Below are 27,424 nucleotides of genomic sequence, written 5' to 3'. Positions count from 1 at the left end.
TATCTTCTCCTCCTCAATTATTCAATAATATAGATTTACATGTTACATGAAACTAATGAAATGAAAAAATAAATATAAAAATTAAATAGGGTAAAATTATTATTTATGGAGCAAATTAATTAGTCTTTATTATTAGTTTTTTGGTATTGTAATGTCGGCATTATTAAAGAGATGTAATGTGACACGTGGCAATAGATAACCGTTAAGAAAAGCAACAAATGAGAGTGGTTGGAACAAATAAAATAAAAAAGACAAAGAAGAGTGGCGCAGCATTCCCGAGGTGCGGCGTTCGGCGCCCAAATATTTATTTATTTATTTTTCATTCATAATAAAAATAAAAATAAAAAGGCAAAATAAAAAAGCATAGAAAGAACAATCACAATTTCTTTATTGCTTTTGGACCAAAATAAAATTGAAGTTTCAAATAATATATTTATATATGATGAATGTATTATTATTATTATAACCGTACTCTGACCAATAATAATAATATATAATTAACTCAAGTTTATTTCTAGGTTAAATAATAATATTTTTATAAAATTGAATAAAAAATATATATTAATTGATGTTTAAAATTAAAATAAAATTATATCTCTCATATATATATATATTATACTATATTCTTATATTATATATAAGACACAAAATTATAAATAGTATATTAACTTATACCATTTCTTATAGTTTGTAATGAACATCAATAATTTATATATACAATTTATACTATTTATATTTAGTTACAATTTCTAATTTTATACAATTTATACCCAATATAACTTGTACTATATACCAGACCTTGTGAGTTCAAATTTTGTTTATAATTGTCATATTATATAGCTTTCAACATTATTAATAATAATAATAGCATTAGTGATTCTTGTTCTAATGAAGGATTTCTTCAAGAATTTGTTTCACCCATTATATATAATGTTTTCCTTTTCAATCATTTTTATATAAATAAATTAAATATTGGATTTTTTTTCTTGTTGGCATAGTTTATTTTAAATAATAAAAGATTTCTTTAATTTTAAAATATAAAAATGACATGTTAATAAAACTAATCATCTAACCATTGAATATATCAATTAGAAAATTTATGTACTAATTATGTTCCTTCTCGAAAAAAAAAATCATAGAGTTTGATTTAGATTATTTGCTCAAGTTTATTGGATATCAATTAAATACATTCAACTTCTTAGTTGTTAATTAGATCCAACTTATTTCTTAATCACTCTTGCTAAAGTGAGAGTTAGTTTAAAATCTTAGATAATTATAAATCCCTAAATTGAGAATTTATTTTATAGAATATTAGTTATTTAGACATCAAACCAAATTTATATTTACAAAATTAATTATTTAAATTTATTTATTTGAATAAATAATAATTTATTTTAAAATTTATATAATTTTTTTAATTTAAAATAATAAAATCAAAATTATTTATAAACTCATTTAATTATTAAATTTAAAAACATCAAAAATTAACTAGTTTCATTTGTTAAACTTATAATAAATTAGGTCATAACTTGGTTTGTATTAATGATTTTTTATTTTTATTTTCTGTCTCAATTAATCCTTATAAACTTCACCTATCTTGAGATATCTTGAGATTAATGAAACCCAAAAAACCCTCTTACTTTAAAATAAATATTTAAGAGTTTTCATAAACCAAAACCGTTATACTATTTTAAAAATTGTTAAAATTTTAAAAATTTATTTCATATATTAACTTTTCTTCTTATTAATCAATGAACCTCAATAAAACAAAATAAAAGAAATAGGTCTAAAAGAAGAGTCAAAGCTAAATTAAATGAGGGTGGTTAGTACATAGAAGGAGTAGAAAATAAGGTAAAGACCCCCACCCCACGATTTGCATACTACATGAAACAAGTGTTCCCTCGTAACCCTACACAAAGACCTCTATTGTCTTCCTCCCTCCTAAGTCCATTCATTTGTCAAAACAAACACACCTTTATCATATAATCAGTTTTTTTTTATCTCAAAACTCAACCAACATTTCAACTAAGGCAGCAAATGAGTCAAGTCGAACTCAAGACAGTTTGAACTTGACTCGATTAAGTATTTATTAGCTCGACTCGACTATTTACCTAAAAGTTCGGTTGAACTCAAAAAATTTGAATTAAAATTAAAATAAATAATTAAAATATTATTTATTATCAAGCTTAATAAATCATTAATCAAGTATTATATTAAACTCGAGCTAGACTCGTATATTAAACGAGCCGGTTCGAGCTCGACTCGAACTGGTCAAAGTCAAACTAAAGTCGAGATTTGACCGAGTAACTCGCGAATGGCTCACAATCATCATGACTCATTTGCAGCTCTATTTTCAACCTTTTAATAACTTCTTTTATATATTTAAATACTAAAATTACTCTTTATTTAATTATATAAAATTAATTAATTTTTAAAAATAAAAAATATTATTTTACTTTTAACTATAAAAAAAACTAAAACTAAGAAAAACTCACATAACAACTACCCAAGTTCTTATACTTGTATATGTCAAATTACATCATTCATTGTAATATAAAACTAGTACCATATTTTATTTCAAGTATTAAATAAAGAATAACTCATATTTTTTTACTCTACGTCTAGTGGTAAGAAATCGTCTTAAAAGACTAAAATGTCACGAGTTCGATTTTATCCGAAGCTTTTTGAGTTTAAGCGGGGAATCACGTGTGGTGTCATACTAATTTTTCTTTAATTCTAAAAAAAAAAATTCAAACAAAAACAAAAACCAAACAAATCCTTAACTCATCTCAAAACAATACTATAATTACTACTCCCATACTAAATAAATTATTTCCTCCATTTTCCCATCCCATCCGTGCGGCCTTAATAAATTTTACCTTTACTTTCTCTTCTCTATCTAGATCTTAAATATGGCATCCGCCGCAAACGGGACGACCACAATTCCGACGGGATCTCCGTGCGGTGCGTGCAAATTTCTGCGGCGGAAGTGCGTCACCGACTGCGTGTTTGCGCCGTATTTCTGCTCGGAACAAGGACCGGCTCGGTTCGCCGCCATACATAAGGTTTTCGGAGCAAGCAATGTATCGAAACTTCTGATGAGAGTTCCTGTCTCCGACCGATGCGAGACCGTCGTCACTGTTTTGTATGAAGCTCAGGCCAGGCTCCGGGATCCTGTCTACGGCTGCGTCGCCCATGTCTTTGCTTTACAACAACAGGTCTTAATCCTCTTTCTTTTTTGTTGGGTTTCTCCATTTTTGACCTAATTTTCAACCCTAAAGTCAATCTATCTTATTTTAATTTTTTATTAATTATAATTATGTGAGAATTACTCTAACAATCCAATTATTTATTTAAGACAATTTGTTTTTAGTAATAATCAAAATTAGTGTTTGTTTTCATTAACTCATAATTATGGTAGGAAATTTAATCAAGAATCTCATGATCTCTTTAAAACATAAAACATTAGTATGAATTGATGAATCTCAATCATAAGGATTTGACAATTATATATGATTTGCAGTTTTGATCCGTATTACCTGTTTATAGTTAACCGGTGACAAGAGAATGATGTTATTTGTGTCCCGCCCTTGTTTATATAACATTACTATATATAAGTTAATTTTTTATAGTTATAATTTTTTTTTCATAGTAGATACCGTATTAACAATGCTCGAGGAGATTTCCCGAAACTGAACTGGACGAGAATAGTAGTAAAAAATCATTCTTGAAATAGAAAGAGGCAGAAACGGTGAATGCACTCCTTGCCTCGCCCTAATTGACCTAATATTTAAACTAATTTAGACAAAACTTGATGAATGTATTTTATAATAGTTACAAGATACAAATAAAAATAATTTAAACACAATTAATTGTTGTTACATGTAATGTGAATATATATATATATAGGTGGCATATCTTCAAGGTCATTTGATGCAACTAAAGGCTCATCTGGCAGCACAGAGCCTCACTATGAATAATGATGATCATGATCACTACATGAGTTACAATCATGATCAGTTTCAAGTAGATATTGATGACCATACTATGGCCGAGATTCAATCCTTACCGTCCAATTGCAGTGGCAATTACCCATTAATAACTAATTCGTCGATGATGAAGCATTCTTTCTCGTCGCAGTCTCTAACGTCGGATTCATTTGAGTCCGTTGATCACGAAAGTTGTAGATCGGACGGTAGACATGAATTCTCAAGGAAGAGAACAGCTTCACAGACAGATTTGGGTGAGCTTCAAGCTATAGCACTTAGAATGATGAGGAATTGATCGATATTGATCATCATGATCAACATTAATATTTGAACGGCTGTGATCGATGCTTCTTAATTAATTAATTATAAACTTTTTCTACTAGAATTAATCAATTAATTAATATATATGAAGTAATATTAATGCCATATATAATGGAGATCGAGGGAGGTTTGGTTCTTAAAAGGATATATCATCATCATCATGTGTATATATGAGTAGTTGCTACAATGGGGAAAATAAGAATTTTCTATTTTAATTTGTTTCAAACATCTTTTTATCGGTTTAATGATTCTTGACTTTTGACTTTATTTTGTAGTTTTTCACTTTGAATTTGACTCGGTTTTGGATTGTATAAATATTTTCTTGCGACCATAATTTGTTTATCCTTAACTCGACACAACTCGTAAGGAATTATGTTGCCATGACCTAACTTAAATTATAATGTTTTTAGTTGGATTGATATAACTCTTATTTGAACTATCATGCATGGTGATATTTATCTCAAAAATAAAATATCTTGCAATTTTTCTTTTGTAATTCTCCTCTACCATTTTCAATATGTTAAATTTTCAAAACAAAATAAATAAACAACTCACATTTGTGACAATATTAAAAATAATGCCTTGGGATTAGTTGTTTATTTAGAAAATACCAATACTCTTCAATCAAAGCCTTCACACAACTTGAAGCAAAAATAAAAGCTTTCACACACCATATGTATATTAATTTATATATATAAAAAAAGTCATGATTACATCTTACATTAATAATTCACCTAGATATGCCTAATAGACCCATTTTGATTACATCTTTTACAATGTCATGTTTTTTAAATTATATTTCTATTTAATAAATCAATTTTTATGAGTTACTAAAATTAGATAACTTAATTTAGCATATTATATGATCCCCTTCCACTTAAATATAGACAAAGAAGCATCATAAATAATAACATAAAAATTAGTTTAATGGATGGATGGTTCTTATATATATATAATTAATGATAAATAAATAAATGTTAAAAAGGATTTATATATACCTGGTACTAGTTGATAGTACTATGATCTTCTTAGGATTTGATTTACCTCTAGCATGGAAGTAATCAAAATTCACACTAATAATATCAATTAATATTTAATATATATATATATGGTTGGTTCCTAGCTAGGAAATCTAGAACTCAGTAAAAAAAATGATGTTTTGGGTTTCGGTAAAAATAAGTCATTGACTTTAATCCCTTGGAATATGAGCTGTTGGGAAAATAATTAATAATATTTTTCAAGGATGTCAAATGCTAATTGATCCTTTATGTTTCATTTTTTTAAAGAATAAAGTTATTTAAAATCGAAATTTCAAAAAAAATGTTTCATATATGATATGATAATATTTATAAAAAATTTATAATTATAAGGAGGGTTTAAGCACAACAATAAAATATCACGTTAAAAGAATATAAACACGATAAAAAAATGATAATTGTGATATATGAAAATTCTCAAATTTTTTTACGGGATCCTTTGGAGTATTTGTTTTTTATATTTATTTGAGTTTTTATTTTCATTTAACATTTGCTCTTTGATTTTTGTGTGTATTAAATAAGGATATTTGAAAAATATAACAAATATGTAAATGTATAAGTAATTACTTATAATACAACAATGAAAAAACACTCAAAAGTATATAAAAATATTTTAAAATAAAAAGTACTATTCTTAAAATAGTATAATGTTTTTCCACCCTGTTTGGGTGGTCTTGTACTCCCTTAAGCAGACAAATTAGTGTCTAGATTACAATTGCATTAATATATATGATCATTTAGGAGTAACAAACTAATTAAATACATTTATATGTGTATATATCTTGTGCATATATAAACAATTTTTTTAAATGATATTATTATTTAGTTTATTCCTTGATTGAATACGTACCCAATTAGGTTTGGTCATGACTCGTGACAATTTTAATCTAAAAATTAATCACAGACCTAAAATCGTCATTTTAAAACATAATTAATTTGTCTTTTTTATATTTTAAACTAGAATGTTGCAGTCATAAATTGTACTTTAATGATAATCAAACATGACACATTTACCTTTTTAATCAATATTTTTTGAATCGAAATACCTTGAATTAATTTAAAGTATATTTTTTAATATTTGATAAGGATCAACTTTAATAATTTTATTTTTTATAGTCTCGTTATTTATTTATTTATCAGTTTAATTTGTTGTGAGGAGTAAAGAAAGAATATCGGGGTCCACTTTCCAGCGGCGGCTTTGAATCTTAATTTGGCCTAAGTGATGAATCATACTTTTTTTTATTCAAAGACCAGATAAATAAAATGCAATAATATCAAAATAAATAAATATTATTAAATATTCAGCCACAATTCATAATATATTCTTGAATTTATACCTAAAATTGATATATACACCTAAACTTTATATTTTGACTATCTTTTGATTTGAGAGTAGATATAAAACAAATATGAGTTTAGTAATGGTAATATGTTAAGGTAGTTAAATTTTGTAATGGGTAATCTATATATATAATAATGTTTAATTTTTAAAGTCTCTGGATTATCTAATCGAGAGTTGTGGTTAATTTGGATATATATGTGAGAGTAAATGAATATTTGGGTCAGATTGTGGGTTGACCCGTCTATAAACTCAAAACGGTTAAAAATAAAATAAAAAATGCTATAGGTATGTTTCGAACTTGTAACCTATCAAATTAAGTACAACCGTTTAACCAACTAGAGAACGCGACACATTTTATCAATATAAATTCAACTTTGTAACTAACTAATATATATATATATATATATATATATATATATATATATATATATATATATATATATATATATATATATATATATATATATATATATATATATATATATATAATGATGCTTAATTTTTAAAGTGTAATTGGGAGGATGTGATTTGTCGAGGGATAATAGGCTGATATCAATTAAAAGTGGTTAAAAAAATATGAATCAAATATTTGATTGACCAAAGTGTGATGTCAAAATGTAAAATATTAAAAAATATGAATCAAACATTTGATTGACCAAAGTGAAAGTGTAAGATCACGAGATGAGAGGTTCATTCAGATAAAATATGTGATAAGATAAGTTGTTTTACCGAAGTGAATAAAATGTGGAATGAGAGCGTTCTATTTTTTATTTTAATATATTATTCATAATTTATTAAGAATTTTAAACATTCAATATATATTATTATTAATTTTTATTAAATTTATTTTATTTATATTTTTATCTGTGTGAATCGCACGAGAATTAATTACCACCAAAATTATCTTACCCACCTCAACTTAAAACGATTTTAATGAAAATCGAACTCAAAATATTTAATCTCATCAACAAAATTTTATCATTTGAATTATCTTAATATAATTACTTAAAAAAAATTCAAAAAAGAACTTAGTATGTTTTTAACTTAGATGAAATATGATCAAGATTTTCAAAGGTGGTCATATATTTGAATTATAATAATAATAAGAAATATGCTTTAATTGCGATAGTTTAGGGATACATGTGATATTTTTCTTGCTTTTAAAAATAGTTGGCATTTCCTAAAATCACATGAATATTTATGGCTAGTGACAAAAAGATAACGTAATTTGTAAGCTTTCATGGGAAATATGAAGTTTTGATTGATTAAATATAAAAGTTATTTCGAGCCCAAAAACTAAAGAAAATATATATATAAAAGCCAAATAAATGTCTAAATCAAAGGGTTCAATAATAGTACTAAATTAATAATAATGACAAATTTCTTCTCTTCTTTCTGGTCAAGGTGTAATACTTACTAATGTGGGTACCCACCAAAAGGCATAGAATCTAAGACTTACTTACTACTAGTGTAGTGCTGCTACATGCTAAACCTTTATTTATTTTGTATTTTAAAATGGAATCAATTGACACAACATCATCAACAAAAGTGATCAAAGTATTAAAGATGGAGTCCAAAAAAGTAAGAGCATCAAAGGTTTGATTATCCCAAGAACAAAAGATAACTATTCACTTTTGGATTTTGAGTCCAAAATGATAAATAAGAGTATAAAGATGAAAGATGTTAGCATGACCTATACCATGACATCCACCTCAACTTAAAACGTTTTAAATGAGAATCGAAGTTTTAAATGAGAATAAATCTATATCTTTTGGTCTCTTAGAAACCACTCTTCTCACTTGAGTTATCTTAATGGGTTTAAAACTCTTGAGTGTTTTTTTTTTGTGATAATCACATATTATAAATAATACAAGATATTCTCTCAAATTTTTTGAAAAAACTCCTCATTGAATAAGATAATATTCATTCTTTCAAAATACGCGGTGATCGGCTGTCCAACCGGTCCGACCGCAAAACTGTTGGCTGGACGGTTCAGCTTTTGACTTCAATACGATTGGTTACCTTTTGAACCGGTCAAAATCCGGTCAGATCGCATAGTTTGATCGAAAATCTGAACCAAAAATTTCCGATTCAAAAGGTTAGCCACTATTCAAGAGGAGGAAATGCATCTGAAATACACATGATTCAAAAGGTTAGCCACTATTCAAGAGGAGGAAATGCATCTGAAATACACATGCTTGCTGACTGAGTGATGCCAAAATTTATCTGATCTTTCACAACGACTCAACATCGATTAAGAAAGGTTCTAAAACCATGTTGAATTTGAGAGTCCAAATTTGTGTTTCAATTAGATGGAAATTAACCTTTAAATATTTCTTCAAACTAATGACAAAGTTGCAAAAGACTGTTTTCACTTGTAAATTTAATTAAAAAATAAATAAATTAAAATTCGGTATAACTGGTGATTCAACCAGTTGGATCAGTCGATTCGAAGTTTGAAAAAAAATGGGTTAGATAGTAATACCTTGATGAATATTCTATGAAAAGTCATCATGTGTCTCTTAAAATTATTTAAATATCATTTCACTGCTCATCATCTTTCATTAATCATTACATCACTCAATCAATTAATTATCCAAAATATTAAAATCTCTCTATTTTTTAAAAATAAAAATTATCAATATATATTAATATATTTTTTTATAAAAAAAACTCCATTTCCTCAAATTACCACAAATCATAACTCTTTTAAATAACCCACAGGATTAATCTACAGACAAGGCTCATGATTCTGAAGAACTCGATCGAATAATCCTCACATCCTTGGATAGATCTATGTTCCCACATTTACTCGTGGACAAAGGTGTTTGACTTGCATGAGAAGCCTAGAGTTAGTCGTGTTAAGGATGTGCTCATTGGTCTTTTTGTTAAGTTATTATTTTCGGGAACTTTAAAAGTGTGTTAACATGAAGAGAATCATGCATATAGTAGTTTCAACATTAATCTTATGTGTAAGTAATTAAGATGAGAAATTGACCATAAGTAGGTATTAATATGAAGAGAATCACACCAACCAGCTTTATCCTCATTCTTATGAGATCAAGAATAAACCGATCATGTTTCAACATTTATAGTTAATTCTATGTTACATGTCTATCTATGTACATAAAATTGCCTAAATTTTGACATGTCTATTGGAGTCCAATTGGGAACAAACATATCATCCAATTATTAATAGTATGAAGTCTATAACACAACTAAATAATACAAAGTGAATGTTTAACCAAATAAATACCTTAATAGGCGATTTTCTGTAAGGGCAGCCAGACTTGGATGTTATATATCTGGTGAATAAAAATAAATAAATTATAAGTATTTCGAGTAAGAGTGAAAATAACGAATCAAAGTTACCTGGTGAATAATATTAGTCATTCCTTCACAACACGAACAATTAGGCCACTAGGCGTCTTGGTTGTTTTTAGGTGGCCAGAACCGATAAGATCTCTGAGATGGAATCTTATATCAAGTGGGGAATATCGGAGCCTCTTTTTCTCCAGACAAGACAACATCATCTCATTGTATTTTCTACGGGTCAGAAGAGACAAGAGTTCCTTTCTTCCCTAAACAAGCCAAAAGTCAATGAGAATATCTCCATATTTGGCGGGAATGACAATTCATTCTTGAGAGAATAAGGCACAATAATATCTTATACCTGTGAAATCCCCTTGAGTACAGAACCAATATTTGGAATAACAAACCAGTACTTATTTGGATCAATAAGCTGCCGAGTCTTTTAAGAGAAGGAGAACCAACATTAGATGCCATAAAAGTAAATATACAAAAAGGAAGTCATGAACATAGAACATGAGAAATTATAATGGATGAAGGGTGTTATTAACCCTAAATTGGGTTTGTATACTTTAGAGAAATGGGGAAAGACTTATGCAGATTTCTGAAACATTAATTGCCAAGGTTGAATAATGAATTTTTAAGTGTTGGATTGGTTAGTTGTCTTGAAAATAAATATTGAATAAGCAAAATGAAAATATCTGGATTTTAAATACATGATATGTAAGTTCATTTGATAAAATGTGGAACTATTGTTGGACAACTACTGATTAATTTCAAGGGTTAAAGTTGTTCCTTATATCATCTTACTATATCACCGAGTTAAGTTATTAGTAACTTACCGAACTAAGCCATATTCTTTAAGCTTAATTTGAATTGAGTCTAAATAATTAAGTTATACTAAATGACAATATTAAATAAACTTGACTATTTAAATTAAGTAATAAGTTGTGTTACAGAATTAGATAGAGACTAAAACATTACTACTCTTAATTATTCAAAAACTTATTTGTTTACGAAGGCTGTGCCTTATTTATAGGCTAATACTATATTATAAACAATCTTCTTGCATGTATATCGCACATTAGTTCTAAACAATCAACCCGTCTTATCAAGGGTTTCATAACCTTTCCCTATTTTGTACAAAAATACTAATATAATTCCTCTTTAGAAGAAAGATACTCTTTTGAGAAACCTAGAACAGTTTCATATCCTTGCCCTATTTTGTATCAGGTTGCTCCAAAATGGGTGAATCTAAGAAAGAAAATAAGACCCAATGTTTACCGACTGAAATTTGGTGATTATAAGCTTCATTAGCAGGTCACTAGCTTGAAGAATTCCAATGTTTAGATCATAGAAATTTTAGTAAATATACCCAGATTCTCAGGTCATTTGAAAACAGATCTTATTCTAATGCTCAAAGTAAGGAATATAATTTCATGCATGGATATTAGGTAACATATCAGATAACTTGAACAGCAAATGAAATACACTTACAAGAAGACCAGCATTAATCAAAAGAGAAATATGTTGATCTTTCACCTTTCCACCAATTGACAGGAGTGAACACTGCAAAAGTAGAGAAATGTGATGAGCTTCAAATAAAATAGCAATAGCTGTAAGGCCAACAAGCACATTAATAATATCAGTGTTTTCATTCATAATATCATAGTTACAAAAACAACGGTCAAAATGTTCAAACTTTCAAGATACACTTAAAATGTTATCATCCAAAGATTACGTTGACCACATGACTCTGAAGGAGAGCAGTTAGCAGAAGAGAACATTTAACCCTTCTTCTCAGTATCTTCAACAGCTACATCTTTCCATGGCAATCTCAGATAAGGTCTTATAAATACAAAGTATTCCAAATCGCACATTTAAAAAAAAAAAAAGTTAACATTGTTAAGTCTTGTACATAAAAAAAAATATTGATTTGGGGCTGCGTTGAATTTATTTAGGCAGTTCATGTTGAATATATATGGTTGTACAATTTCTAAACCTGGAAGGTCTTCTAAAAATCAGTAACCCATAAGATAACCATGATGTTTCAATATCTGAGGTAAATGTGATGCATTTCAATATTACTCACAAGCTCTTCGTGTCCAATACTAGGTTCCAGCTTTGAACTAATGACATGAACTTTAAACCACTCAAATACAATAATTCCGTTCTGCTTTTTTGCTTCCATTCTCTTCACAATGAGTTCAATCTGCAAAGAAATGAATGGATGTGAGACATGTAACAACCATATATTTTTTTTAACAAATATGGAATCGGCTTTATTCGCTAAACATGGAAGGAAGAAGACAAAGTCAACCATATTAGTCCACGTGTTTCTTCCTTCATTGTGCACATAAAAACCACATTAAGAACCGAAACTATGGTATAACCTGAATTTTATTGAAGAATGTGAATTTCAAGCTATTCAAAAGAACGCATATATAAAAGAGAAAAGTGTACCTGATTTAGAAAATCGTCCAAGAACATTATAGCATGATCATCTTGTCCTGTATTTAGTTTAAAAATGCGCAGAACACCATCCCTTTTCAATGACTGCCATAAAGGTAAGCAAATAGATTCCGAAGAAGGATTATCAAGCAATATAACAAGGCAAAATGCATAGGAAAATCACAAGGTTGGTTAAAGTCATATAAAACGAAAACTAACAGAGATCAAAAGAAAATGTCAACGTAAGTTCATGAAGAATTTTGTAGAAAAGTAAATGGAAATCATAATAACAATTAATCTCCACCCAAAAGACTTTACTCCTTAAACTCTTTGCATGCATTTCATACAAGTGTTATTAACTCTTCTTAACAAAGGTCATAAAACCTCTTTTCTTCTCCTTTGTTGGATAGGTTTCTTTTGTACCCAGTATAAACGAGAAACCTATCTTACAAATAAGTGACGGAGAGATGATAATGATGCAAAATAAGTAGACAATATCCATATACTGTAGCAAGAGATAATAAAAAGACAAAAAGTGTCATTAAAAGAAATTCCAAAATGCAGCTACTGACCTCTAGTTCTCTATCCACTACTGTTCTATCATCAACACTGCTATACAGTTGAGACTGCAAAACAAAAGGCTGAATAGAGACCTGAAAAGTAAGTTGAAAGAACAAATGTAAGAAGCGACCAGATCATTCCGGTCTGAAAAGGAGAAAGAAAACAACCCAAGCAACATAAGAAGACCGTGATTTTCATTATCAAACACGTTATCCCACCCTTGAGATAAGATCATCACATATACAAGGTACATACCCTACCACAAATGCCACATGGAGTCAAGAATTTGCTCATCTGAATCTTGAATTAAGATGGCTCACATACTAGAAAACTCAATAACATCTGAACATATAAAGACCAAGTTTGATGTTCAACAGTATCAGTTGCAAAGAAGATGATAGAAAAACTAAATATGCACAAAAGGATTCAATTCACCAACAATCGAAAATAACAGGTCAGTTATTAAGCTGAATAAGCACTTAAAATGCGAGCACCTAGCTCTGATTCCCAAATTCACATAAAATTTACAAAATCGAATTCCCTTAAACATAGAAGTTTTAGGCAATTAGTATCAGATTTACTAACCTTATCTAATCGAGGAAATTGAGCACGCATTATTCTAAGAGCCATCAATGTGTCACTGAACGTAATATTGTCCTCTGCATAGATTGATAAATTCCTTCACTACTACCTCTAGAAACAAGAAACTATAGCTATTTGATCTTCAATCAAGCAGGTAAGTAAAAAGCGACCTAGAGAGAAAGAAAGAGAGAGAGAGACAGACCGAGTGAAACAGATGCGTCAATATCTTCAAATGGAGGGATTACGTCTTCCTCCCTTTGTCGTTTCTTTCCCGTCGTCGCCGACGAAGATGACGGTGTTTCCCGGTCCATCGTTGACGGTTGAGCCACCTCCGGTGATGAAAATACCGGGAATACAACGGAAAATAGTTCTGAATTCTGATGATGGATAAAGTGCTCAACACGAAACCGCACAATAACTGGGCTGTGGTTATCCACCCGACCCGTTTATAAATTATAACTATTCACTCGAATTGGTTCGATTTTATCAATGATTTTTGAACTTTGAATTTTGATACGACGGTTTAATATTTAATTTTTTAGTATCAACAAAATAAAAAAATTTCTAATTATTTGAACTATTTAATTTTTTAGTACCAACAAAATAAAAACTTTTTAAATTATTTGAACGTATTACATATTTTTTAAAATATTCAAAAGTTATATTTGACAGTTTTAATTGTGTATATTTCAAAAAAAAATCATATTTAAAATACAAATACATTAAAATTGATTAACCAATTTTGTTGTTATTAAGTTATGTGAAAAATAAATACAACTCTACTAATATGGTCTTCTGCTTCTATTCGAAACACTTTTAATGAGTATGAACTCGTGACATTTCAGTCTTTTTAGATTGACTTTTTTCAATGAATACTCTAGTGGAGTAAAATATATACAAAATTTATTTCTATTCAACTTTTTTCTTATATTACACATTATTTTAGTCAACCAACAAACTTCGACAAATTACAAAACGTAAATCTTAAAAATAATAATTAATTTAAAAAACAATACGTACAAAACGTCTCTAAATATTATTTGATTTAAAACGTGAAAAATTAATTAGATAAACGAAAATGATACGTTAAAATAAGATCAAGACGTTTTTGTCAGTTTAGAAACATTTTCAAATGACTAAAATTTTGATAGTTCAAGTCTTATATGCCGCAGTTCATTCAAAGTTCGAGTCTCATAGGGTGAAATGACCTAAATTTGAGCCTCAAATAATGATAAGATAAATATATTTTATAAATTACAAGATAAATAATAATATAACATATTATAAAAAAAACAACATTATGATTAAATCAAATACATTGTGACAACACAAGAATGACGCGATTTACAAATATAAAGTCAAATTTACAAGAAACACAAATATAAATGAAACAAGATAAACTTGCGTCTCTCACTATTTTCTTAGTGCCACCGCAGAAAAAACAATAAGAAATATCAAAATCAAAATCGCAATAAATGAGCCAACGACAGCACCGCTAACCTTCTGACAAAAATCGTCGAACTGTTGACAAATTGGAAGCCAGTTGGCACTCGGGTTGCCTTCATGTGCCAACTGTACTATGGCGGCTGCTGAACTGGCAGCTGATGTGGCAAATGCAAGAACCACCTAAAAATCATGTTATTTGATTATAATTCTACTTCTTATTAAAAAAAACTTTATTATTAATGTATATATGAAAAGAGATTAAGAGATTGTTTTACAGTGTCAAGGATGATTAAGAGTAGCCTTGGAGCCACAATATGTGGCTTAACAATGCACACAATGGAGAAGGGCATGGAAAGAACCAAATATCCACACACAATAGCCATGGCCACCACAAAATATCTAAAAAAACATATAAATTAATATGTTTTTAATAAAAAATGAACGCAATAATCGAAACTTATATAATAACATACTCGAAAGCGGGGAGATCGTCGTAGCTGGCTTGAAATTGGAAGAATTGGGTAAAGAAAGGTAGAGTTTGATCGGTAGTGCCCATGGTGGCTGTCGCAGCTAAGGCAGCTGCGAATGCACATATTCTAAGAACAAAGTCAAATATTGCCACACCTTTTTTGTAACCGCCTCGACTTCTACCATCGTGTCCAACTTCCCCGGCCAACATGGCTTTCCCTTTCGCCTCTCCTTGTTCCATTTGGACAACGCTAATTTCACCACTTTTCATCATTTTTTTGTTTGTTTGTTCTAGGTTATATTTATGAGAAATGAATATATTGGAGTTTGATAACTAAGTTGCAAGGAAGTGAATGAGATCAATGCAATATATATATAGAGAGTTGTTGTTATGTTCAATTTTTATTGGTACATAAATGGATTTGGTAAGAAGAACAACTATTGGATGAGAACTCATGGCTAATTTAGTTTAGAAATGGCATAGGTATATCTAATCCAATCAACTATTCAACTTCTCTTTTTAGCTTAATAAATAACTTTGTTTTTGATAAAAATATGAAATTAAATTTGTTAATATATAATATTTAAAATATATTTTAGTATATTATCAAATCTAAATCAGTATTTGAAAAAGACAGTTAAAACTCATTTTTTCGAATTAAATATTATGAACCTAACTTAATTTGATCGTTTATTCTTTTTTAATATTTATTTTCTGAATTCTGCCGTCAAAACTTTAAATTTGTTAAAATTTGGTAATTAAATAATTGAGATTGATATTTTATTTATTTATAAATTTTACGTATATAATAAGTTAACCACGTTTGAAATCGTTAAAACAGACTTCTAAAGACTTGTAATTCAAATAATAAGGTTTGTAAAAAATTGTTTAAAATGACAATTTATTCTAATAGAGGATCCTAATTTGACAATTTGTATTTTTAACTTTTAAATTATTTTATCTATAAAATTATTATTTATTTTTTTAATATAAAAATGGAGCACAACCCACCGCCCTAACCTTCATTTTAAAAAAAAATTCTGCTTAAAATGAAAATTGATTTGTCTCTTATAAATCTATATAATTTATTTTTCATAATTTAAAATAAATAAAATTATTTATATATTGGTCCATGTTCAAATAACCGGATTTTGAAGAAACCTTAATTGTATTATCTGCCTTGTTTCTTGGGTTATTATTTTATCAAATAACTTAATATAATTTTTTTTCTTTCAAATATCATATATCAATATTATTAATATTTTTTTTACTTAAATAACTCATTTTTTATAACCCAAATCTGGGCAAGATTAGGGAAATTTGAGGAATAACCCTCATAAGGGGGGAATTTCCACTTTTAACATGTGATTAATAAGTTTATCATTTTTGACCTTTTGCCTCAGTTTTACCCTTTATTAAAAAAAAAAAAAAAAAAAAAAATTAATTCAGTAGTGCGCATTTCAGTTACTGAAATGTCACTATCTTCACCCATTTCCCTCCTCTCCACCAACCGTCCTTTCCCGTCCTTCCTTCATCATCATCAACGCTTCCCTCATCAAGGTTCTTCATCATCAAGCTTCCTTCATCATCAAGCTTCCTTCATCATCAACGGATCCTTCCTTCATCATCGACGATCGTCTTCAACATTCAGGTTAGACGTTCGTCCTTTTAGGGTTTTGTTGTTTAGAGTCATGGAATAATGGTTTTAGAGCTTGGCTGATTTGTTTTACAGTGAAATATACATCCGACGAAGGTGACGAAGGCGACAGTGCATCTGTCGCAGACGACAGTGCATCTGTCGCAGGCGGGAAATGCATCTGTCGCAGGCGACAGTTCATCTGTCGCATACGACAGATGCAATTCCCGTCTGCGACAGATGCACTGTCGTCTGCGACAGATGCACTGTCGCCTGCGACAGATGCATTTTCTCCGCATATGTTTTGTGCTTAATTATATATATATATACTATATTATATTTGAATTCAAAATAGCAAACTAAATTACATTCAAAAATAAATACATAAGGTTTACATTCAAAAATATACATAGCTAAATTATGTCCATTTTCTATGGGTCTATTATATGGTGGAACAACCTAACTGCCCATTTTTGTCTCCAAAAAACAATGTTCTCTGATGTCACAGCTGATATATCCAATTTTGCAGTAAGGTACTCCAAATACATGATTGTAAAAAGACCACAGTCTCCACTCTTCGTGCACTTGGGGACTCTTGGGTGTGGTATTACAACATATGACATTCCTTCCAAACTGAACTTAGAATACTTGATCCTGTCAAACTCGGTCGTTCCAAATAGAAAGAGATATGGAATCATTTCACATAGTGGTTTCATGAACTTGTCATAGTGATTCTTTTTGATAAATCCTTGTTCGCAGTCATAAACATTGATGCACCAATCTTGTAGTTGCACCTCACAAAGGACCCAATGCTTCATATTAAGATTCATAGGGAAATATATCTTATCTACAATTATCCAAGAAGTCATCAATTTTTCTTCATCACCCCTGAAATATTCCATCAAGTCATCGTCGAATGTGTATGTTTGTGGATTTTTGGAGAACTTTGAATAACGTAACGACAACCTCGTAGAGACATTACAGTCACATATTGAGAAATCCATCGGTTGATAAGTCTTGGGAAAATTGGCAACTCTTTTTTTAAGAATGTAACATGCTGCATCTATCTCCTGCGACAGATTCGAGAAAATGAAGTAAGCACAGAGCATCGAATGAATTAAGCACAAAACATGAAGAGAAATAGCAGGAAATGCATCTGTCGCAGGCGACAGTGCATCTGTCGCAGACGACGATGCATCTGTCGCTTCATTCTGCTCGGCTTCTTCTGGAGGCTGTAAAAAGTAATATCCTTGGGCATGTATGTTTTTCCTCGATCATATCCGCAAATTTGGGGACAAATGTAGACATAACCAAATATGTCCAAACTTGAAAGGCTATGGCGAAGCCACTAATAGTATAAGCAACATCACAGTTCCCCTTGCAAGTTTCCTTCTTCTCCACATATAGCTGCCGAAGATGTTTCATGTCCTTGTCAATACCCTTCAAAGTTGAATTGAATGACACCTTTCCCCATGGAAATTGAAGGAACAATTCCATATCCTCCACCATGCTGAAGATCTTCAAACATACCCTCTTCCTATTATCAAATCCAAAGAGACACTGGTAGATAAGGTTGATGAGCCCAAGCTTCCATGCATCTTCCTTCTCAGAGCAATTGAGGAAAACACTTTGAACTTCTGTCACTTTAACAACTGTTTTGCCACCAAAGTATTTATGGACTAGGGGTGGACATTCTTCAGCGTTCCAGTTTTCAATGACAGGAAATCTTCCAAAATTTAGGCCTGTTACCAAGGCATATTCCTTCATGCCCCAGTAAAGCTGCTGACCATTGACTAAGAAACTTATTCCCTTCGAATTGGAGCTGCTTTTCCTGATCAACATCTGGTGGATTATTGTTCCTGAGAAAATGACAGTCGGGGCTTTCAATAGATACTGAAATTGACTCTTCATAGACCTTTCCATAAGACCAAAGTGATTAAACTTGTCATTGGTCTTTAACAAGCAGGTGCAAGTAGATTTCCATGAAACACGTCCAGGAAAGTTCTCAATTACAGTTTTGTTTTTGCATTTGGTTGGTGCCATCTGCAAAAAATCAATAAGTCAGAATAATGAAAGTAAATACCACTAATTTAAAGGAAATATGACATTTTTCGCAGGCGACAGTGCATCTGTCGCAGACGACAAATGCATCTGTCGCAGGCGAATAGTATATTCTGCCTGCGACAGATGCACTGTCGTCTGCGACAGATGCACTGTCGCCTGCGAAAATGCATCGTCGCCATCGACAATAAACCCAAAACCCTGCAACAGCCTTCGACAGAAGCATTTTAAACCCAAAACTAAACCTAAACAATAAACACTACCTAAACCTAAACACATACCTAAACCTAAACAATACCCTAAACCATTCCTCCATTATAGCATGCATGGATATAAAACGGAGAACTAGGATAGAAACGGATAGAAACGGGGAAGATAAACTCACCTTCGTCGTTCTGGAGTTGAGATTCTCGTCGGGGGCTCTTATTTGTCGTCGGAGCTCGTCGGGGTTCGAGGGAGGGTTCGAGGGAGAGGACGTCGTCGATGTTTCGGGGGCTTTTCGGCGTCGTCGTCGTCTTCGGGGTTGATCAGTCGTCTTCGGGAAGTTGGAAACGAGAGAGAGGGAGTGAAAGGAGAACTGGGGAAAGGAAGACGGGTGAGAATGAAAATCAATTTTTTTTAATTTTTTTTTTAATAAAGGGTAAAACTGACCTTTTGCCTTGGCAAAAGGTCAAAAATGATAAACTTATTAATCACCTGTTAAAAGTGGAAATTCCCCTTACGAGGGTTATTCCATCAAATTTCCCCAAGATTATTTAAATAATTTATTTATATAACCCAAATCCAAACAGGCCAGAGAATAAATAACTTTATTAATTTATTTTTATTGTTTATGATGATTATTTTATTTTTACTTTAATATTGAAAAGAACAGAAAAATAGCTTCAGAAAACTGAAAACTATCTGATCGACTTCGAAAGTTCTTCAATCTGACTCTTGATTCTTCTATAGTCGAATTCCTCCAGAATCGACTTCGATTATTGCATATAGATAATCAGATATTATACTTGTACAATTATCTAAGCGGGATATAATTGTTGCAGACATGGTGATGACGTTCGAAGGTACGATTACTGTCTTTCTCTTCAGATTCATACATTTTTAGGTCGATATGTTGAATATAATATGCTAATTTCTTCGATTGGATCCGATTAAGGTTAAAGTTTGTGTTTTTTACGAATTTCCTAAATATGTCAGTGATAAACTTAACTTGAATGTTCTTTAACAAGAATATGAGAGGCGATATGACTATATTCATAGATTAGGTTAGGCTCAAAAGGAGAACTTTGATTGTTAGCGGGAGACTGTGCAATGGATTTTGAAAGCAGAGTGTATTATTTGTTGTTCTAGGGTTTTTTGGATAATTACAATTTACATGTTACTATTTGTCTTTTTTGCATACATTAATTGAATTGATTATTTGTCTTTTCTTTTCAAATGATTGTCCTTTTATGTGTTAGGGTTTGTAATCAAGGAGCTTCTTCTAGCTGAAGAGTTAAATAGAAAACAATTCTTGTTAACCCACTAGAGTTTAGTTTAAGTGGAAAGAGTTAGGGTTCGATTCCCACTAAAAACGACCTAAATTGAAGTGGAGGGTCTTGCAAAAACGTCTTCAACTGTAAAGATAATATATCCCATCTTCCATTTGAAGCTTATTGTCATGATTTTCATTTATTTTTCTCAATATGATGTGTATCTTCTTCTTGAATGATATCTGCAACTATCATATATGCAACTATTCTTGCTTATGTTTTTTATTCCCAAAATTCCTTCTTCTGGCATGATAAATGCATTATACTTACGGCTAGATTATGTGATAAACTGATTTAACATGGAAGATCTTCATTATACTTTATTTAAACCACTTTACTAATCGTTTCTCAACTCATCTACTAATCGTTTCTTGTTGTTTGCTGCCTCGGAAATATCAATGGCGTTTCATTTGTATATATGCAGTGTAAGTTCAATTGATAACTTCATTTCCTTTCTATTTGTTATATATTGATATCCATAGCTTGAAGCTCTGATATCTAACATTGCAAATGATATTTGCAGACTTGGGGGGTTGGCTTTTATGTTCTCAGCAAGTATTTTGCTTCAGATACTGGTATGTTTGCCTATTCTTAAAGCTTGTTTGATCTTGGTTATGAATTCAAAACCCTGTTTGATGAAAAAGTTGATTATTTGGGTTAAATCGCCAAAATATCCTTCTGAACTTAAAATATTGTTAAATGGATATGTGATGATGAGGGATTATTTGGAAATAACCCATGATCAAACAAGCTCTTAATGACAAATGTTTTAAGTTATTGAAAAATGGCTTTTAGATCAGATGTGATTGTTGCAGGCATGCGTTTTGTATAGCAATTGGTGGCCTATGCTGTCGGGTATGCACACAAATCATCATTGGTTAGAATACGAAGTTTGTAAATATAAAGTTATATAATTTAATTAAGGTTGATGATTTTTGCAGCTCTTATGTATGTTTTAGTCCCAATGCCTTGTTTGTTTTTTGGAGGTGGTTCCACTCAATTTCTTATTAGTCGGGATGGTGGAGGGTGAGACATTAATTCTTATTATGCCCTTTGGATTTCTCCCTGTGTATGTGGTTTCTAAGGTTTTATTGGACAATATGGTTATTTGATCGATGACAGGTGGGTAGATGGTGCGAAGTTCTTAACAGGAGCTTCATCAGTTGGTAGCATAGCGATACCTATCATCCTTAGGCATGCTGATATGATCGAGACAGGTGCCATGTTGATCGAGTTCGTCTCGTTCTTGATATTTGGTCTTACAGTTTTGTGCTTCAACAGAGTTAGCCTTGAAGATGAGTGGTAATATCATGTGCAAAAGCTTTAAGGGATATTGTTATTGGTGTGTTTGCTTTTAACATAACTATAAATAGTATTATGTGTAAATAAATACTATCTAAATAGGGCAATTTTATGTCATTCTATTTGGATGTACTATATTTTTAGGGATTTTAACTGCTATCATATATTTCCATTAACAAAGAACTATAATGTTTAGCAGTTTGGTGTTTATGTTCATATTTCCATCTATTTGAAAGCATAAAATATTTGACCTCGATAATCAAGCGAGGTTATGCTATGCTAGTCATCCCGAAAATAGATTCGGTCAACATTTTTAATGGAACTACTAAAATTTTAGGTTATTTATAGGTATTTAAATGACAATTATAAACATAAATTGATTAAATTCTTAAGGGTGAAATTATTTCGAAATGACGAATATAATGATTTTTTTAATAAAATGAATTGAAGTTTAGTTTAAAATGAGAATTGTAATATATTTTTTTAATGCGACAATGAGCATTTGTTGATCTATTGTTATGGTCTATTTATCTTAATCCGAGTTTATTTTTGAAAATGACTAACGATATCTTACCATCATAATCTACTATCTAAACCGACAACAATAGTTTAAATGTAAAAATTTTACCTAGAATATTTTCAGGATGATTGAATCTTGTGCTTATAAAAAATTATTAATTGTAAAACATTTTTAAAAAATTAGTCAATTTTGTAGATATATATATATAGGCATGCATGCTTTTTCACCATGAGGGTTTTCCATAAATAAGATTATGCTAAAATATTTTTTTGTTTGAATATTTCACTATAAATGATTACACCTACTATAAAATATTTATTTCACTAATTTAACTATTGAATTTTAGCGAATAAAGATTTTGGCTATTGAATTTTAAAAAATAAATAGTCAAATCATTCTTTCAGTAAAATTCAGTAGTTAAATTAGTGAAATAGATATTTTTATTTATTCAATAGTTAAATTAGTGAAATAGATATTTTATTTATTTATTTATAAATATCAATTATATAATATAAAAATAAATTAACTAAGTTATAAACTGTAAAATACACAACTTCCTTCAATAAGAACCCTAAATAGTGGGATTTAAATCTCAATACTTCAAAGTCTCAATTTGATCATTTAACATTCTTTTAATACTTAAATATAAAAATTATCATTCAAGCAAATAATTTAATAATAGATATTATCGCCTTAATAAACTTACAAGAGACATGCAAATAAGTTGAGTTAGAATTGTATAATATCCCAATCATACAATAGATAGAATTAAACTGAAATTCCTTCATTCAAATTAAAACTTAAAAAAAAAAACATATTTTAATTCTATAGAATTTATATATAAGTAATATTTTATTTTAAGTTCTCAAATAAACAATAAACTAAGATTAACATCCAATTTAAATTAAAATGATAGAAAAACTTAGTCTAAAACATGTTTGAGTTCATCCCAGTCCCAATCTTCAATGTCCATATCATAGATTGTATTTGCATGGTCACCTGATGACGAACTATTGGCCGGTGAGTTCGCAATTCCTACCGTAGGATGGACATGCTGCATTGACGAGGATGGTAGAATCGTGTTCGGATGATCATGGCTCGACGATAAAGATTGATTTCCAGTTGAAACTATAACCCTTGAAGTGCTTGCTTGATCTTGATCATTTGCAATCAACGGTAATGATGATGATAATGGTTGTGTCCACTCTGCCGATGGCCTTCTATCGAAAGCGCGCAAACATTTTGACTTCAAATACACTCGGCATAAGCTAAACTCTTGTCTTAACTATATGAAACCGAAAAAAAATTAGAACATGATGGGAAATATATATAAATAACTCAATCAATTATAAGGTCATAGATATATATAGTTTTAATCGTGGTGTGTCGTGTTTTAGAGGATCGATTAACTTAGATATTGATCTAGAGGATCGATTAACTTAGATATTGATCCTATTATAGTTTTTTCTTTTTTTACTAAATGATAAAATGTACAGAATCCAACCATTATCTTTAAGACATGCCCTAACTAGCTCATTATATGAAATCTCACCATATTCCATACTAAACAATACAATATTAATGATTATTCTTCTCCTTAATTTATTTGTTTATTTGAAAAAGGAAAAAATAAATTATCATTAGTAAGAAATTCAAAATAATCAATATTTAAAACTTTCGCTGCTATCAATGAATTATTTGAATCTTACATATTATTATAAAAGAGTGTAAGTCGTTTTATACAAGAAACACTCCTAGTTATACGTTAGGTGCGCTTCAAATTTTTAATTTGACATGTCCCTAACGATATTTTTTGCCTTATTATTTTTGATCTAAAGGCCGTCAGCTCCACTCTTTATATATTTTAACATCTTAAAAATAATAATAGTTATATTAGTTATCTATTGATTAATATGTTTTTCATATCTCATTGTGGGTTTGATTCTCTCTAATTACATGTTATTTTTTCTCTACATTTCTTCGAGCACATCTCTATTCTAATTTTTGAATTCGTCCATAACCTCAACTTTAACTTAAAATCTACAAATTGGGAATTGAATCGACGATCTTTTATATCTTAAGAACTACGTAGTCACTCGAACAACTTCTGATATCTTAAAAATCACTCATCATTTAACCTACCCTAGTGCGTTTCAATAGTTCAATGATTGAACGCAAGAATTCATGAATTCAAGTATTCACACGAGGACAATCTATGAGTACCTGTGGTGTGGTTGGTGCAGCGGTTGATGAGGATTGATCAAGTGTGAATGATCTATACTCATTCATTTTCCAATCAGTCTTGTTCCCAGTTGGAGCTCTTCCTTTATAAAACACCATAGTTCTCTTCTCCCCTATTATCCGATTATCCGAAGAATACACATTACATGGAGATCCGGTTGCCTTCCAATAACCGCTAGTAGTCAACCGGTTTGGCCTCCCCCCACGAAGCTCTTTCTCTTGCCTAGGAACGAAAAAAAACCATTGCTCACGGTCGCCTTCACAAACTTCTCCCGCGCATTCTATAAAAAATGAAAGTAACCGTGAAAATATTGACAAGAGAGTTGTCGAGAAAAAACGAGTCGAGTAGTAAATAAACTAACTTGGGAGATCCCATGGATTGAAATCATAAATATAGAGTTGAGGAATAACTCTCTCAAGGCCTTCATCTCTTCCATCAAGCTTTCTATTCAGATAGAAAGAAATCAATTCCTCCTCAGTTGGGTAAAACCTAAACCCTGGTGCCATATTCTCCATAATACTTGTCTCTCAAGTAATTAATCTTTCTTTTATATTTATAATAAAATCTTCATCTCTTTTATATATTTATTTATTTAGAAGAATTAGTCCAACTGTTAGTCCATTATGGGGTCAACCCCTTCTTATAATATATGTTCATTTTATTTATTTATTTAAGTGTGAAATGAGAAATTAAGAAGAGAGATGTCCACATCATATATAGAAGTAGACTCCAAGAAATTTCCATGAAAATGTTTTGAACAAACATGTATATAATTAATTTAAGACCGACATAAAATTAATGAGTTCGTATTTAGAATGATGAATTACAAATTGTATAAGTTTGATTTTTTGATTGAGAATTAAATTTTTGTACTTTGGTTATACAAAATTCACTAAGATAAAAGTAATCTTGTTCTTTTTGGGTTTTTTTAAAAACTCATTCAAAATCAAGTTTTCAATCAATCATTTCTCAACAATCACATCACTCTCGTTTCATTAACCAAAATACTAAAATACCCTTAATTTTAAATTATTATTTTTTATTTTATTCATATATATCAATACCCTTTAGGTCTTTTTTACTAAAAATAGTCATTATTTCCTCAAAATCATCACAAATCATTATTTTTTCCCTCTCTAGGTTTTTTAAAAACCCCAAACAGAACAAGCCCTTAAAAGATAGAATATGACCGGTTCAATTTTTCGGTTTAAAAAAATTAAATGATAATGTAAGTTATTAATTTATGGTGATTTTGTAAATGTTAATTTATATTATTTATTCATTAATATTTTAATTAAAAAATAATTAATTTCTATTAGAATGAAAATAATTAGGTTTAAATATAAAATTTATATTAAATTTATTAATATATAATTAAAATATTATTTTATTTAAATTAATATTTTAATTAGATAAAAAAAATGTTTCAAATAAATTTAGAATTTATTTTTGTTTAAATCTAAATACACTCTAGAGAGTTTTCAAATTAGGTATTGTTTTTTATTTTGGGTTATTTTTAAATAATCTCTTAGTATATATCCTTACTTTATCATTTTATAAATTAATATTTTGAATTTTTAAATACAAATTCAACTTGGTTTGTTATTCCTTTGTATTAATTTTCTGGTATGTATATTAACAATCATAATTAATTTTAAATCTATTAAACATTAAATGCAGACCTTTGACAAAATTAAAGAAAAAAAGAGCTTAGAATAGGTGATCAATTGAAAGAGATACTTACAAATTACATAGTAAGATAAATTACAAGATTTTTATTTATAGAATTTTATCATATTTTGTGTGATCTTCCAAACAAACAAATAATAAAAATACTATATTTTAGCAAAATTAATATAAAGTAATATTTTAATCATTTAACTCAAATAATCTCTTTGAATTCATATAATTTTTTACAAAAATGGATCCGGTTATGAATTATTTAGGGCTAATATTTCAAATAAATTAATTCATGAGGATTTACTTCAATTTGAAATATCAGAATAATATAAGTTTCTCATACTTATATATATTATTAGCTAAATATATAGCTATTAGAATATGAGTAACTATGTTTACAACTAATTAAATTCATCCAACTTTATTTTAACACTTTGGTAATAATGCAATTGAGATCTTGTTGGATGTAGATGATTTGAATTAAAATTAAATAAATTAGCATGATTATTGATTAAATTTTATTTTAGAAAAAATCTATCAAATTTTTTATTTTAAAAAAGTGAATTATATATTTATTTATTTTAATTAAAAATGTCTCAAATGTTTTCATTGACCAGCCTCAACATATTCAAAATAATTAAACCTAATTAGTTAAATCAGAACGTTAAAATTAGAACTAGGTGAATATAACTATATATATCACGCGTTATACATTACATAGTTTTTGTGACTTAAACATAATCAATATATTTTGATATGCATGTTTTATAGTTTTATTGAGTGATCAATACTCTTTTTTATGTGTCAGTGATATTGTGCACATTAGTTTAAAAATCTTGTCTAATTTGTTTGGTCAATGAAAAAATTATTATGCTTTTTTTTTGGGGACTAAATTTGATATATTATAGATTCCTGACTTAATTACAAAAAGTTGCTTTTGATTT

At 29.4% G+C, this 27,424-nt stretch overlaps 6 protein-coding genes across 7 annotated transcripts; 2 read left to right on the top strand and 4 right to left on the bottom strand.

Moving 5' to 3' along the window:
• Positions 1-2,912: 2,912 nt before the first annotated feature.
• LOC124912711 (LOB domain-containing protein 16-like) lies at positions 2,913-4,284 on the top strand. The gene is made up of 2 exons (XM_047453362.1): positions 2,913-3,218; positions 3,910-4,284. The coding sequence occupies exons 1-2, from the start codon at positions 2,913-2,915 to the stop codon at positions 4,282-4,284; spliced, it is 681 nt and encodes a 226-aa protein (XP_047309318.1).
• Positions 4,285-9,714: 5,430 nt separating this feature from the next.
• On the bottom strand, positions 9,715-13,980 carry LOC124911811 (serine/threonine-protein kinase 19). The gene is made up of 9 exons (XM_047452333.1): positions 13,795-13,980; positions 13,596-13,669; positions 13,022-13,102; positions 12,462-12,554; positions 12,091-12,210; positions 11,496-11,567; positions 10,363-10,440; positions 10,062-10,270; positions 9,715-9,994 (listed from the first exon to the last, which is right to left on the bottom strand). Exons 1-8 carry the CDS (start codon positions 13,901-13,903, stop codon positions 10,079-10,081), a joined length of 819 nt encoding a protein of 272 aa, XP_047308289.1. The 5' UTR covers positions 13,904-13,980; the 3' UTR covers positions 9,715-9,994; positions 10,062-10,078.
• Positions 13,981-15,005: 1,025 nt separating this feature from the next.
• LOC124912654 (casparian strip membrane protein 3-like) lies at positions 15,006-15,777 on the bottom strand. The gene is made up of 3 exons (XM_047453301.1): positions 15,512-15,777; positions 15,314-15,437; positions 15,006-15,218 (listed from the first exon to the last, which is right to left on the bottom strand). The coding sequence occupies exons 1-3, from the start codon at positions 15,775-15,777 to the stop codon at positions 15,006-15,008; spliced, it is 603 nt and encodes a 200-aa protein (XP_047309257.1).
• Positions 15,778-17,574: 1,797 nt separating this feature from the next.
• Positions 17,575-18,252, bottom strand: LOC124912710. The gene has a single exon (XM_047453361.1). It carries the CDS (start codon positions 18,250-18,252, stop codon positions 17,575-17,577), a length of 678 nt encoding a protein of 225 aa, XP_047309317.1.
• A 1,836-nt stretch (positions 18,253-20,088) lies between these two features.
• LOC124912121 (vacuolar protein sorting-associated protein 55 homolog) lies at positions 20,089-22,254 on the top strand. Of its 2 annotated transcripts, none has more exons than XM_047452682.1 (5): positions 20,089-20,268; positions 21,260-21,311; positions 21,552-21,591; positions 21,678-21,762; positions 21,859-22,254. In XM_047452682.1, the coding sequence occupies exons 2-5, from the start codon at positions 21,279-21,281 to the stop codon at positions 22,040-22,042; spliced, it is 342 nt and encodes a 113-aa protein (XP_047308638.1). In that variant the 5' UTR covers positions 20,089-20,268; positions 21,260-21,278; the 3' UTR covers positions 22,043-22,254. The 2 variants fall into 2 exon arrangements, with proteins under 2 accessions (XP_047308638.1, XP_047308639.1); XM_047452683.1 differs by lacking the exon at positions 20,089-20,268 and adding an exon at positions 20,353-21,161.
• A 1,226-nt stretch (positions 22,255-23,480) lies between these two features.
• LOC124912709 (NAC domain-containing protein 90-like) lies at positions 23,481-25,318 on the bottom strand. Its single transcript, XM_047453360.1, has 3 exons — positions 25,162-25,318; positions 24,782-25,080; positions 23,481-23,843 (listed from the first exon to the last, which is right to left on the bottom strand). Exons 1-3 carry the CDS (start codon positions 25,313-25,315, stop codon positions 23,481-23,483), a joined length of 816 nt encoding a protein of 271 aa, XP_047309316.1. The 5' UTR covers positions 25,316-25,318.
• Between the last annotated feature and the right edge of the window lie 2,106 nt (positions 25,319-27,424).

This window comes from Impatiens glandulifera, chromosome 8, assembly GCF_907164915.1.
Source record: "Impatiens glandulifera chromosome 8, dImpGla2.1, whole genome shotgun sequence".
NCBI lineage: Eukaryota > Viridiplantae > Streptophyta > Magnoliopsida > Ericales > Balsaminaceae > Impatiens > Impatiens glandulifera.
This window is presented reverse-complemented; position numbering and strand designations above follow the sequence as displayed.